Source organism: Athene noctua, chromosome 22 (assembly GCF_965140245.1).
Source record: "Athene noctua chromosome 22, bAthNoc1.hap1.1, whole genome shotgun sequence".
Classification (NCBI taxonomy): domain Eukaryota; kingdom Metazoa; phylum Chordata; class Aves; order Strigiformes; family Strigidae; genus Athene; species Athene noctua.
The window spans coordinates 219,660-234,690 of NC_134058.1; the positions used below are offsets into that span (position 1 = coordinate 219,660).

At 48.4% G+C, this 15,031-nt stretch overlaps 1 protein-coding gene across 7 annotated transcripts in view; it reads right to left on the reverse strand.

Annotated features, from left to right (window-relative positions):
- Positions 1-15,031, reverse strand: part of CAMTA1 (calmodulin binding transcription activator 1) — a 293,026-nt gene that overhangs the window by 11,345 nt on the left and 266,650 nt on the right. For 5 of the 7 annotated variants that reach the window (XM_074924715.1, XM_074924716.1, XM_074924714.1 and 2 more), the window contains 11 exons: positions 13,862-14,001; positions 13,433-13,629; positions 13,010-13,088; positions 11,834-12,149; positions 10,926-11,449; positions 9,592-9,779; positions 8,929-9,175; positions 8,380-8,451; positions 7,410-7,430; positions 4,265-4,458; positions 4,000-4,074 (listed from right to left, as the gene is read on the reverse strand). In XM_074924715.1, coding sequence (XP_074780816.1) covers positions 4,000-4,074; positions 4,265-4,458; positions 7,410-7,430; positions 8,380-8,451; positions 8,929-9,175; positions 9,592-9,779; positions 10,926-11,449; positions 11,834-12,149; positions 13,010-13,088; positions 13,433-13,629; positions 13,862-14,001 — 2,053 coding nt within the window. The remainder of the gene's footprint in view (positions 1-3,999; positions 4,075-4,264; positions 4,459-7,409; positions 7,431-8,379; positions 8,452-8,928; positions 9,176-9,591; positions 9,780-10,925; positions 11,450-11,833; positions 12,150-13,009; positions 13,089-13,432; positions 13,630-13,861; positions 14,002-15,031) is intronic. The other 2 variants (XM_074924718.1, XM_074924719.1) reach the window with 1 other exon arrangement.

Consider the following 15,031-nt stretch of genomic DNA (forward strand, 5'->3'; position numbering starts at 1 on the left):
TTTTTTCCAAAGTCAAAAGGAAACGACACATGTCTGACTGTCAGAATGACTGCTGCTGATGAATGACCACTTTTGTCTCCATGACACCTGACAACACTCAGCTACCAGAGCTCCAATATCTTCTCTAAGAATGCATTCGACCAAAACTTACATTTCTTTTCTGATTTTCATCAATGTCTACATATCCATTACAGAGAGCTCCAACTGCAGAGCCTCTCTCATTAACCCTCTCAAAACAACTGTAACACCATCTCATCATGCAACAAGTTCAGGAGACCAGAAAACACGAGACCAACATGCCTGTGCAGCCTCGATCCTCAAGCTGATAGGAATCATGTTTGTGCTACTGAGCCTTTGTGCCAAAAAACTAATAAGCAAAATAGGACAAGACAACCATCCAAGCTGTTCTGAATGCTAGCTGAGAAAGACTTGTCATAACTGGCTTGAAGTAGGCTCTGATCAATTTAAAATACAATAAAAACAACCAACCAGATGGTTGCAAGGGGGATGCCTGAGTAAATCTTGCCTAAAGGCTACAAAATAAGCTCTTAATAAGGAGTGGTTTCTTGGCCCAGCAACAGAACCTGCTTGTGGACAAAAACCTACGTTAAACAGTTTCGTTTCTTTGAAGGGTGAATCTCCAAATTTTTAAGAATTTACTGCCTTTTCACTTAGCTCACCATCTTTACGACAGACTGCAAGTGGCTTTTTACAGCCTCCTCTCCCACCTCTATCAGCTGACAAATCTGCTACAAGATCCCCTTTCTCTGATGTTCCTGTGCATGCTCTCTTTTCTCTCACTCCCTCAGACTTTCCAAAAATATCTGTCATTTCTACCCCTTGTACTGACAAGGCACTGTGGTTTAACAAGTGGCCCCATAGTGCTGTTTTCATGCTACAGAGCATTAAATAACACCAGGTGTTAGTCATTACAGCTTGCTCCTGGATGTCCAGGAGCCTGGATGGCTGAAGTATTTCTTTATGGAGCCTGGGGCTTTCCTAGTCTCTTGTTTATAGCAGCAGTGTGCTGATTTTGAGCATTTCAAGAGCAGTCTGTGATAGGATTCCAAGGAGCAGTACTCTTGAACAGGGCGTGGGGCTGTTAGTACCAGCTGCACCCTGGGCGAGCTGGTACGCAGGACGCGCCGGGGACTGAACAGGTACAATCAGGAGGCTTACACAGAGGTGGTGTTGGCCTTACTTAACATCCTAGGTTGTGTTACTCTATCCTCAGAAAGAGGTAAGCAAGAGAAGTCAGGCAGTGAGGAATAAATGTAATTATTAAGACACAAATGAGAACTCAGAAAGCTTTAAGAAGAGCAGCTGAGAAGGAAGCAGCTCCCTCACGTTCCGCCCGGCAGCCCAGGACACATGCAGCACCAAGAGGGCGGCTCAGAGGGGGTTGTGCAGCCAAGCTCGGGAAGGAACGGACGCGGGTGGCTCGCCAGGACACGGCTGGGCTGGGGACAGCGCCCGGGTCTCCCCTCGGGGCAGGGGGCAGGAAGCAGACGGGTCCGTTTGAGTCAGCTGAGACGCTGAAGCAAGTGAAGCTGTTTTCATAAGCAGATCTGTATCATTTCCAGTATTATATTTTTCCTTTGCAGTTGTTTACACAAGCAAAAGACTTGAATCTGTGTCTTCAAAATCCCGTGTGGTAATCAAGCTCCAAGAAACTGATTTGTGTGTTCTTTGCTGAGCGCAAACATGCACAGGGACAAGATCGCTCTGTGCGGTGCCGGCGGCCAGGAGAGCTCAAGGTCTGAGAGATGCTCCTGCAGTGTGTTCCCAGGCTCACAGATGCAGCCTAAGTGCACAGAGCATGCAGTGTTTTGGAAAACATCCTTCTCAACTGCTTGCTGGAGCTTTTTTTGGCAAGCTGGAGGAATACAGGGAAAGAGACCCAAACCCGCCACATTTCTAGACAGTTTTGTAAATCTGGTAGGTCGGTAAATTTATGTCTTTTTCAAGCAGATTCTACATGCTGGGTTTGTCATTTTGGTAAGTCCTGCTTTTCTTTTCAGCATTTGCCAATGCCAGAATGTTCCTCTGGTTAAAATTGTGTCAACTACTAATATTAGTTAGAGTAACACAGTTTTAAACACTTATGATTGCTTGGAGAAAGTACATGACCACAAATGTGTGATCATTTTTATCTCAGAAGGAAAAGCAAGGCAGTTTTGAAACACAGTTAAGATCCTCAGGGGAAATCAGTTACTTTTTTCTTTTGTTGTATCCTCGCCAAGAACCACGGACGAATTCCCAAGTAAGCACAACCGCTGTCCAAGTGCCTGTGGACACAGACAGGGCTGCACTGCTGCAGAAATCCGAGTTCTGTGCAGTGTGACGTAAGCCAGAGGAAGCCTCCAGACAATGGATCCCCCCCGATTTTTACTTCCTGTCTATAAATACCCAAGACCTAAACCCGTCTCCCAGAGACGCACAGCAGCAGCGACCGCATTCGCTGAAGAGAGAGATTGACCACAGGCAAAGGGAAGGGTCTTGCCTGCAAGCTTCAGTGATGCCAATGAGTAGGGTCTCACTCTCACAGGAAACAGGAGATGCTGAGAAAGAGGAAGGCAATGAGCTGAAGGCAAGAAAATCTGCTTGAATCACAGACATGAGAATCTAGGTTATTCAACAGCTAGAAACAACTGAGTGGGGTGGAAGAGCATGGTGCATCCTGGACATTGGTGGGAAACCCAAGGATACAGCTAGTTGTGAGGCATTCTCTGGGCTTGTGCATGAGTGGGCTACAAAAGCCTCTGGCAGATTGACCCCAGAGCCTCCACAGATGGAAACAGGCATGTGGCTTTCCCAGGGACTGCCCGGATCTCAGGCAGATCTGAGGGGATACAGAAGTTCCAAACCTCCACCTGCTCCAGCAGGACATGCTGCCCAATAAAACACACCTTTTGGTCTCTTCCACATGCCCTGCTGAGAGCAAGAAGCTGACTGCGCTGCTTCATCAACAACTGTGGCCGTTTCAAGTGCATTTGGAATTGGCCTGTAAACTATACAGCCCTCCTTCTTGTCCACACGTTACTTGACCTGAACCTGCAGGTTAAGATGTCCTTCCACAACATGAGCCACACTGACCTCCTGCAAACTGCAGCTCTGAAATCCTACAAAAAGAACCAAGTCTGTCTCTAAAATCAAGTTTATTACATGCCTCTCCTTGTTCAAACATCCCTGGGCTGAACTAGACAAGCTACACAATGCATCAGGTCTAACCAGCTTCTGGTGGATGAAATGCATGTGTGGCGAGAATGGAGGGAGCAGAGTCAGAAACATCTGAAATCACTTTTGTCTAGGCAAAGTTCCACTTTGCAACCTGATCATATATGGGATCCTTTCACTGAAAAATCAAACCAAGCCCTGCGTGGAGCAGAGCACCGGTACAGCAGCGCCAGCTGCCACACGCGAGCGCCCTGGGAGCCGGCAGAGGACGATTCCCCGTGTCTCTGTCTGCACTCCCAGCTCACGGAGGTGGGTGTGGAGTGGCTGGCGGGAGCTAACCTGGCTGCTGCTCGTTGGCACATTCCACCTATCCGCATTAAGAATCTCTGTTTGATGAGACTTTACCAAATGACCCCGTGACCAAACTGAAGGCATTTCCACTGTACACCAGATGTCTCAGATTTTGCACTCTCACATACCATGAATGCTTCGTGCACCACTTACAAGCTGTACCTGTGATTCAGCAAGCTTTTTTTCAGACTTCCTGAAGTCCAGCTTTTAAAGTCATGTGCCTTTGCTCAAAGCTTCCTTACTATGAGTCTGCCCAACCCAGCCTGGGCTGCTTTACCATATCAGCTGGGAGCTGAACAGCCCTAAGTTAGAGATTTAATTTTTGTCAGCATTTCTTGGAAGCAGTTAGGCTTCACTATTTGATTAGAAGACCTGAGGTGAGCTGATTCTATCATACTTGACATTGCTGACACACTTGAGAATTGTTGTGCTGCTCTAGCAAAGGGCAGGTAACATAAGATAGTGTCATACCTGTGGCGGCAGCGTCGTAAAAACCGCATAATCTTGCGAGCAGCTTGATCCTGCTTCTTCGTAAGCAGACTGCTTCTAAACACAAAAAAAACCCCAACACTGAAGTGTAGGCGAAACAGGTGAAAATAATGCTAAATACAAGAATCATTATCCTATGAACCGCTGATCTTTTCCCGGTGCCTTTGTCTGTAAATTACAGCACCGCCCTGACGAGCGTGAAAACAATACATAAATATCCCAGTGGCACCCAGCATCAACAGCTCACCTGAGTTTCTGTTGTACAATGGTGGCTGCCCGACGGTTTTGCCTCCTCTTCCCACATTCTTTGTAGCTGCGATAGTACTGCTGGATCAGCATCGCGGCTCGTCGGCTCTGCTGAAATTTTTTCTGCTCATAATAACTTCGGAATTTACTCTGGATAAGAATGGCAGCTTGTGTCATCTTTTTATAAAGTGCATACTACAAGAGAAACAAAGAGAAGCTGAAGCATTCCAAGAAAGCCAGCAAGAAGCAGATTCCTATGGTGAAAGACTCTTTGTGCCACTAAGATATGACGAGAAGCAAATGAGAATTTGCTCGCTGTTTGGGAACTGTGCAAGGAAAGGGCCCGTCCAACCTGGCCTTGAACCCTTCCAGGGAGGGGCCATCTACCACCTTCTCTGGGCAACTTGTTCCAGTGCCTCACCACCCTCGTTGTAAAAAATTTCTTCCTATATCTAGTCTAAACCTGAAAAAACATTTAAATCTTTAAAACCATCACCCCTTGTCCTATTGCTACAGGCCCTGGTAAAATCTTTGTCCCCCCCTTTCCTGCAGCCCCTTTCAGCCCTGGAGGCCGCTCTAAGGTCTCCCCGGAGCCTTCTCTCCTCCAGCTGAACCCCCCACCTCCCCCAGCCTGTCCTCACAGGGGGGGCTCCAGCCCCCCGAGGTTTTATTTAACACCTAGCTAGCAGAGGCTCTGCATGTACATGTGAATGACCAGATCCAGCTGTGCTACGCTTGGGAGCAACTTGGGAACAGCTGGAGCTGATCCCGAGTCGTGTTTACACTGCTTCGTGTCTGTACCGCAGCAGGTCTGTGTTAGAGAAACGACTGACTGCACCTAGAGGACCTGTTCCCTTCCCGGCCTACGGGAACCTCGTGACAGAGCACTGGATGCTCATTTCTGTGCAGCCATTGTTTGCAAAGACTCGTAACAGCAGCAGCAAAATACGCCCAGCTCAGTGATTATAAGCAGAAAGCAGTGTGAATGACCATTCCAAAATGCCAACAAATTAATCCAAACACACCTTTTCGTGTCTCCATTTAAAAAATACCCATTTGCTGTTCACATGTGTATTCTGCTTTCTTAGGACAATTAACTTTTAAACAGCTCATTTCTTGTTTCTATGCCATAACACAACACTGCAAAAGTTTTGATTGCTCATATATCCATTTAAATCCAAGCATTTCAAATGGAATAACATACGAATCTAACTTAAAACAAACAAACAAAACCCCAAACCCACCAAGTCTAACACTGAGCCTAAGTCACAGGCAAAACCACATCTCATTATGTCTGTAACAAGCACCCACTGAACTTGCAGATTGCATGAGCAGTCACACACATCCAAAATTCCCTCTAGCACTGTATTATTTCTAGCCCCATGATTCTAAATAAAGCAGGCACAAACTCTTAGTATCTTTATTCTACAGCCTCTTCCTTTAAAAAGCACACAAGTAGAGGGCCACTTAATAGAAGCCATATACACTCATGCATATTTTTAAAAGTCCTTTTTAAGATAGAGATGTAGAATAATGTACAGAAGTTGCACTTACACCTCTAAGCTAACACTATGACAGTGGTTTGCAGTGTTTACTGATCTTATCTTGAAAGTTTTAGCACTTTCAAAACTTATGTGTCTGTTGTTCCTGGATATTTTATCAGCTGTCACTTCTGCTCACTTTATCAGACAGATGAGACACAGAAATAGCAGTCACTGCCCTGTACAGGGTGATGTCCTAATGTATCTCAGTGGAGTTTTCCTGTCTATTGGGAAAAAACCCCAAAAAGCAGACAAAAACACATAACCCCCCCCAACATTACCCCAAAGCAAAAACCCCTTCAATATCATCACAGACCACTATTTACCAAATTTCACTTTCTGGAATTGAAGCAGTCATTAGGTGCAGTTATATTTTGCCATTATTAATTTCCACTGGTTTTTTTGTTGTTGTTTTCTTGGGTTTTTTTCAACATTTTAAATTAAATGGATCAGATTGTGGTTTTAAATTAGCTATTTTAAATAAGTCCACTTGTGGGCTGGTCATGGTTTTCCTTCAAGTTCTTAGCCCAGATGGGACTTCTGCGGCTGAGTTACAAACCCCTGAATAGAAGGGTCCAAATACAAACGGTGACATGAGCTATGACTGTTCAAATCTAGTCATGAGCCTGTGCTGAGCTCAGCAGAACAGTAACAGAACAGAGGAGTGAGGCATGTGAAAGGGAAAACAGCAGTCACTGGATAGACTTGACCCCAATGTTTGCGTCCAACTCTTAAGACCCACTTAACTGATGAGCCGCTCCCTCTCCTCCTTTTTGCCTCCAGCCAGGCAAAGGATAAGCAGAGAAGTGCCCTGAGCCCTGTGGTAACCCCCAGCGAGTACAGCGCCCTGCTGACAGAACAGCACTTGGGACTGATATGAACCACGGTGCAGGAGGAAACTGTGGATGGAAATTACCCTGAGACACCCCCTGTCTGGGAAGAGCAGCCTCGTCCCCCGGGCAGCTCTGAGAAAAGCTCGGCTGATTCTAGTATCTGATGAGGGCAGGACACGCGCAGCCGGGAAATCCACTTTTACAGGAGAGGATTACTGGCCATGGACAGTTTCGGACTGGCACGGACAGCTGTGCCTCCAGTGAGCAGCAGCATACACGAGACAGTGGCCGTAGGAATTCAGGGCACAGGTATTTCAGAGATGAATGTTCAAAATACTTTGGCAGGCAGCAGAACACAGGGGACACCAGCTGTGTGGGTGGGACAAACGTTCTCCTGCGCTCCCCGAATGCCAAGGCAAAGATCACCGAGCAACAGCTCGGCAGCAGCAACCAAGGAAAAGCTTGTCCTCCAGAAACTGCCTTCAAAAACCTTCCCCGCACCTCAGCCCACCACTGCTTAGGTAAGTACCTGTACGACCAGGAGACATTTTCTGTCGTTTTCAGCTGTACTACCATGTTGATATGCTGTGGCATGGCAGCCCCTATGTATCTCCCATTAGGTTTGGTTTGTCAGTGTTTTCTTAACCACAGGTATTTATTAGTGGCTATTATTAAAACATTTCTCTAAATGCCAGGTTCTCCTGGTTCATATTGAACATGAAAGTTAGTGACCCATAGGGAATTGTTTCCAAAATGTTTGTATTTGTATTACCTTCAAGGCTATCCAAGTAAGCTTAGGGAGAAACAGAAAAATACACAGTTAATGTTAGTTCTGCAAATAAAGAATGAAAAAATAAAAAAAAACCAAACCATCTTCTTTCGAAAAGAAGCAATTCCAGGATCCAAGACAAAGCAGTTTGTCAAGCAGTTTTTGAAAGGAATTACGCTTCCCTATTACAGGAAGCATCAGTGCAGAATGACAGCCATGTGACAGGCTGCATGTGAATCATGATGCCATCACCTAACTCTAGCCAGGCTGCCCAGAAAACCTTTCTGAAGGCTGTAAAAGAGCACAGGCACCTTGCCTTTCACTTTACGTAACAGGCCACCAGGCAGCTTGAATCTAGCAGGGTACCGTGGAAAAGAGGGACGTGGGCTCTGGCCACCCCCCACCCCCTCAAAAAACCAAAACCAAACCAAAACCAACCAAAAGCCAAGAAGGAAAAAGTATCTTCTTCTTCTGGGGTTGAGAACTCAGCCTAAAAGCATGTCTCCAACTAGAGTCTGGAGAACAGTCTCAGTCCTGGAACAACTCACATCAAGCTAAAACACGTGACTTCCCATAGTTTAAAAGTTTAGTGTGTGCAAAATAAAACAACCTGTTTTTCATCTTTGCCTTTATCAAAGGCGAAACCAACTTCAATTTCACAATGAAATTTGGCAAGCAACTAGTCAGAGGATAGTCTCACCAGGCTATAGCATGCATAAAGGCCAATGTGGAATACATCATTGCCCTCTATCTCATAGCAAAAATGCAGGTGCCATCACAAACAAAATCCTTTCAAGGATTCCCTCAAAAAATAAGATTCAGGACATGGATTTTCTCCCCTTTTTGATTTTGCCCGAGCAGGGTATTTCATTACTGCCTGCTGAAAAGCATACAAGATGGGATAATTCCCATTCTAAAGGGCTGTGTTCACGGCACGTACATGTGTGTCATAAAATCTCACTTCCTTGATTACCTGTTTGTATTTTCGGTAGCAACGCTGAATAACAGCGGCAGCCACCTCCTGCTGTTCCCGGAGAGGACGACCCTGTGTTGAGAAGGAAAGAAGCAGAAAGTAGTCAGAGTTCACCAAAAAACAGGACAGGCGATGTTAAAAGGCTCACAGCAGCTTGTAGAGCACCTGCTTCTGAATCTCTTCTACCAGTGCTACCTGGTTCAATTCAGGCCAAGGCACTTCCTGGAGATGTCTCTACCCGTGAGGGACAAACCCTCGAAATTGATCTTTACACCAAGCAGGCAACTAACCAGAACCTCTGGGGTGTGTTTTGAGGATATGCTTTGTGAGTGCTGTTCCGTACCATCCTTCTAGCACAGAAGGACGCTACGGCATGGCAAGCATGGTAGTTGCTGAGTAAACATCAACAAGCAGATGCTAGAAGCTCTGAAAAGGTTATGAGAGAAACTGTTTTTGTCCCAGGAGTGAGCATTATCCACATTTTGCTTTGTAACAAATTACACTCTCTCACACCTAACAAGGGAGATGCTGGACGTCTGGGTCACGTACCTTGTATTTCCTGAACACTGTCTGGACGAGTTTGGCAGCTTCATAGAGTTCTCTCTGCTCATGATCAGACAGAGTTAACTGTGCAAACTCATTTTCTACCTTCTCGCTGGTGGATGCACTCAGAAATTCAGACCAATCTGCTGCCGAGGGAAGGCTGGGTTTCTCAAAAGCTATTTCACTGATTGGTGAGCCAGCGGGGCTCAAGCTGGTGTTCGAAGAAGGGGTCAAGGGTTCACTATACAGACTTCTGAAATACCAATCACAGTAGGAATTATTGGTTCACGAAGCACCCGGGCTGGCATCACAGATAAGGACTACAACAACTCCTGAGTTCAAGGCAGAAGCTCCCGCTCCCCTCCTGCTCTCCAAGCGACGCCCCACGCTCCTGCGCCTGCCCGTGGGGCTCCGCGCAGCCTTGGCGCAGGGAGAGGAGCCGCAACTCAGACCCCGTGGCCCCTTGCCCTCCTGCCACACACACTCCCCTTCTGTCAGGGATCTGCGGCTGTGCCAGCCATGATACGTCTGACCACGGGAGCGTGGCTGGGCTGGGAACACCAGCACTGAGTCCCGCTGCGAAGTGGCACCTGCAGGCTGGAGACCCAGCGCGTGCTGCCCACATCCAGACCGCGCCGAACCCCGAGCGGCCCCACAGCTCTCACTGACCTGATCTGTGCAGCACTGGGCAGATGATCGACATCAGCAAGGTAACTGGCCAGCCAGCTCATTGTGGTGCTCATGGTAGCACTCTCTGTTCTCTCCACCAGTGGTGACTCCATTGGCACAAAATTTTCCCGCTTGATCCGGTCAGGCGTAGCTTCAATAATGTGCTCTGCAAGTGTCATCATGTTCACCTGGAGAGGGGGAGAGGAGAGCAAACTTTTGCTGCCTGGTGGCAGGAGCCTTGTGTTTGCATGTCACAGCCCAGCTTTAGACAGACTGCCCCATTCTCCCCAAACTTGTGGGAGCTGGAGTCTACTCTTTGTCTCAGCACTGGGAAAAAATTCATTAACCAAAGCTCATTTGCTTTTCTGCCTCTTCTGCCAAAGCAGTGCAGGGTTTCATATTCCCCAGACCTCTTTTCATTGAGAGCCGAAGAGATGAGGTGCAAGGTCGATGCCCTGGACCTTTGCTGTGTGCTGCTGTCACTGTCCCGCTGCCAGAGGATCTTGCCACCCTTTTGCCAAGATGTGCAGCAGAGCGTGACGGGACAATAAAGAAACACCCAGAAGAGGCAAAACCCTTGGACCACAGCTTTGTCAGGAATCCTGAAATGTACCCTGCCACCTGCCAAGGTTCATGGGAATTTTTAACACAGAGAACAGTTCTTGTTTTGAAAGATCTGCTTCCTCCGTGCTATGCCAGCAAGGTGAGAACACTCAGAGCTGCCAAGGCAGCGCACGTGGGCTGAGCTCCCCATTACTCTTTTCACTCAGAACACCAAACCCAGTACCTTTCCCCAGGCACTACTCATCCGTCTGTCCTGCTTCTGGTGTGTTTTTATTTCCTCTACTCCATACCTGGTGGGATTTTCCCTGCCCCCAAGCCCACCATCTATCCCCTTCTCCACTTTTATCTCCTTGCCCCCGAGCGCAGCGGCTTGGCCTGCAACCACAGCCTCGCCTCTCGGGTTACCCTGTCTTCATAGGGACTGCTTCCCCGCTCCCGAAGGACTATGGGGCCACCTTAGACTCATTTACGGGTGTGACCAGGAGGCTCTGCCTCTTCCTTTTTCCTTGCAAAATTGCAGTTGTGTGCATTCTGCATGCTGCTGAAGCTTATGCCAGTGCATGACCCTAAACACCAGCCATCAGGCAGAGTCCAGGCTGACGGGATACCCTCTGAACTGGAGGGAAGCCCACGCTGACCGTGTGACTGCCTCCCTTCACAAAGCACAGTCCAGTCTCTAAAGGCTTCCACAGAAGTTTCTCACAGCTAGGCTCCTCTGTGCAGCCACCACTCTCTGAGAGCGCTGATCCCGGAGCCAGGGGTGTGTTTACCTGCAAGTCATCCATGTGGTGTAAGCAGTCCTCATCCCCTGCGCTGTCCCTGTAGGACAAGAGCTCCGCGTCCACCATCTCCCTGTCAGCCATCATCAGCACGTTCATCTGCTCCCGCTGGCGTAGCCGATGGGCTACCGCGTCCTTCCCCAGCGCAGCTCCCTTCTGGCTCCCTGCCACCTGCACTGCAGACACACCAATGTAAATGTCTTTTGGGTTCCATTTGACGCCTGCTTGGCTGCTAGAGCCCCGGTACCCAGTAACCTCTGGGATGTGCTGGGGGAGCTCCCGGCCATAGTCCCTTATCCCTTCACTGGGGCTGATTGTCTCAGTGGCGGATTGCTTGGAGCTGGAGTTCTGCTTCCTGACGCTTGGCTGTTCCAGGCTCAGCGCAGTGGAAAGCAGCTTCTCTTGCCGGGCTTGAAAATATTCAGGGCTCAGCTTATGTTTTTTGGGTGCAGGGTAATCTTTCTGAGTTTCACTACTGTAGTAACTGGAAGGTTCTGATCTTGGTCGTCTCAGCTCTGGAAAAAAACAGATCGATGGTCAAAATGAAATACACAACCCATGACTGCTCTAAGAACTACAACAGCTTCTGTCTCAGAGCCCAGGCGGGAGGTTGTGCCGTGCTCTAGGACTCCCGGCAGTACGTGTAAAGGGAGTAACAACTCCCCAGGGAGGATGCTGCCTCAACCACTCTTAAGATACACATGTCTTTCCAAAGCAGGATTCGTTCCTCTCCCCGATACTTATGCAAGTGCACGAAGCACCTGACAGAGTCCCCATGAGAAGCCCTGAGCAGACAGCAGGGCTACAGGCGGCATCTGCCGCCCAGGTGAGCTCCTTGCCCCCAGGTTTTCACCTGCCAAACCTCAGTGAAGCAGTGCTTGCCCTCAGGGCTGGTTTACCTGTGTTTGTACTGGAAATCACAGTGACTCCCTTCTGCGGCTCCTGAGAGGCAATCAGCTCGCTGTGCCACTGGGACACCCAGTTCTCTGCACTGGAGTCTGTGCTCGAGGGGCACTGAATCCTGGGGTTTTGCCCGAGCTGAGTTTGCTCATCTCGCTGCAGCTGCTCCAAGCACTCCGCCAGCTTCACGTGGCCCCGAGACCGTGCGATGGCCAGCGGCAGCCTCCCGAGGGAGTCAGGGATGGAGATGGCTCGGCGGTCCCACTTGTACAGCACGACGGCTGCGTCCATGTGGCCCAGGGCACACGCCCACATCTGAAAAAGAGCAGACAACTGACCCGTTGGGGACTGGCCTTCTCCTTCTTTTCTTGCTGACGCAGTGGAGTCTGGTTGCCAGCTCATGGAAAAATGACTCTGACAAGCAAAACCATAACATGCTTCAAACCCAGCAACTGGCTTTTATAAATGTCCTATGCCAACAAAAGGCCATTCCAGAGGATGAGATGCATGCTATTCTCTCCTATGACAGAGGAGCCTCCATCTGCCAAAACGAAGCTGACAGTTTGACAGTTTCTTATTTAGTAATAAATGTTTCTAGGGTTTGCCTTTTTTTTTTTTTTTGACACTGGCATCACTGCAGAGACAGAACAGCCTCATATGCAAAGGAGTCTCTGAGATCAGAAACACACAGACATGACTAAAGGTTGGGAACAATAAAAATCAACACACTGCTGTTGTAAACTGGCACTTCTGGTTCCACCTGCTTTGGCTTTTTGCTTGTCTAAGTTCTCAGTCATGATTTCATGATTCCAATGAACAAGACGTTGCAACCACTTTACAACTTCTACAGTCAATCAGTCAAAGAGAGCAACTTGAAAAAAGGCGTGTAAAGTCCTTTTCCCAGCACAATAGTGGAGACTAGATTTTGGGTAAAATACAAACCAGAACCATCCATCTGTCCCCTTTCCTCATGTTACTCTATGACAAGGTTTTGCTGTGTGGTCTCTCTCAACAGAATGCCAGGAAGCTGGTAGTGCCATGTCTTACTATTTACACAGCAAGGACATGTGAGAAATATCTACTCTTCAGTGTGAAACACATCAGGAAAATAATACATCAGGGAGAACTCCAGAGGGTCCTCTGACTATCTCAGAGGTTTCAGTCTCTGCTCTTACCAGCGGAGTGCAGGAGAAATGATCCACATTCAAAGGGTCAACTTCCAGCTCCAGATCGATGCTGTCTGCATGTTTGGTGCTGCAGAGGAAACAGCAGAACAAATGATGCTCTTGTAGCCACGTCAGGACCATCGTGTAAACGCACGGCTTTCCCCAGAGCACCGCACCACAAAGAAGTGTCCGTGCCTGTGCCCGTGACGCGTGTATTTACTATAGACAGTGCCCCCACCAGAGCCTTTAAGAGCACGATACATCCAGTGGTTGGACTCGCTCTCTCAAGAGACAGGTCCTGTCAGATCAGGGGGCAGGAGTAAGTTCAGGGACTTGGCTGTTTGTAAGGAACAGCCAGAAACGTGGACTGAGCAGAGCCTACGCATGCTTCTGCCATGCCTGTACCCAAGAGTCCAACGGGCTGGGTCTTACCGCCATTTGATGAGGGTCTGGATCAGTGTAGCATAGCCCTGGGCAGCGGCTAGGTGGAGCAGTGTCATTCCTCGGAAAGTCTTTGAGTGGATCAAGTGTTTGGACTTTGCCCAGCAAGCACGACTCATCATCTTCTCGCACACCACCACCACGCGGCTCTCAAAGCAGCTGCCCAGTGTCCCAGTCCCAGAAACGCACTGAAACACCACACACATCCCAGTTTAACCACTGAGGGGAGCTGCAACCTGCCCTGAGCAGGCGCCTTCGCTTCTACAGACAGTGGCAAATGCCAGTGAAGGCCGACTGCTGTTAGAGACACCCACAAAGCAGACTTGTTTAGGAGAAACTATAATCCTTTCCAACCTCCCCAAAAGCAAGCTCTGGTAAGGAAGCACAAAGCTGCCGTGACTGGACACAGCGGGCTCCTACCTGTACCTGCGTTCCTCCATTCCCGCTCCCGTTGCTCCCGCCTCCTACTCCTTGCTTGTGCTGCTGGGAGCCTGTCATTTCAGCCATTCTCCTCTCCATCTGCTCAAGTCGCTCCAATATTGACATCCTGAACTGGTTATCTAGGTTGGAGAAAGCCAGAATAAGGATATTTCCACGGCAAGCAAGCTCAGGTTTTGGCAGCCTAATGCAGGAAGCCACCAACAGCCCCCCTGGAAGTCACACAGGAGATAAGCTCTGCTTGGCAATGCACAGGGACACGCGCCCTGCAGCATCCCAGCTCTTCAGGTTCCTGCAGCAGCCCTTTGACTGCAACTCCAGAGAACTTCCTTAAAGAAAACAGACAGAAAAATGAAGAATGTAGGCAGAAGATGGATCCCTTCCCTTGTGATTCTAGCTGTATCCACACGATGAAGGACTGGGGTAATGCAACTCCTCTGAAAATGCAAGTAAACCCTAAGCAAATATAAGCATTCAGACAGCATTTCAGTAGGATCGTATCTGTCAAAATACTCTCCATTTTAGCCAATTCCCCTACAAGAGTCCTAAATTGAGCTTGGCTTGCCTCCTGAAACCATGCAATACTGGTACCTGGAGGAAAAGGACTCCTCTGCTTCCTTCTGTGCTTACAAAAAGAAGCCTTGTAAAAAGGCACTTGCTCCTTCCCCAATGGGCTCCCTTTCCTGGAAAACTTCAGCCAAGTGCCAGAAAGAGAACCACCAGAAATCTCAGAGTATGGGCTCTGATAATCCAGTAACATTCCAAGGAACAGTGCAACTCCTGAGCCCTCTGGTCTCTGCAGGAGTCTAAAGGTTCTATTAGTTATTTTCTCCTCCTTGCATCGTAAGCGAGCACTGTGATACAGCTGCTAACACCTGATAGCGGGGCAGGGAGATATAGACGGGTTAATAGGACACTGCTACACCTGATGCTGTAGAGATCAACTCAAGGGACCTTTCTGTGTTCAGGGCCAGTCAGTGCAGCTTGACACAGAGGTCTCCTTCTGTCTTGCGACCATAGGGACAGGCAGCTCATGTGAAGCTGGGCAGGATAATTTTGTGGATAGGGAACATTTAATGAATCTTGTTATCACACTAACAGCGCATATAATAAACTGTGGGGAAAAGACAACCCTCATCCTGCTTGGTTTCA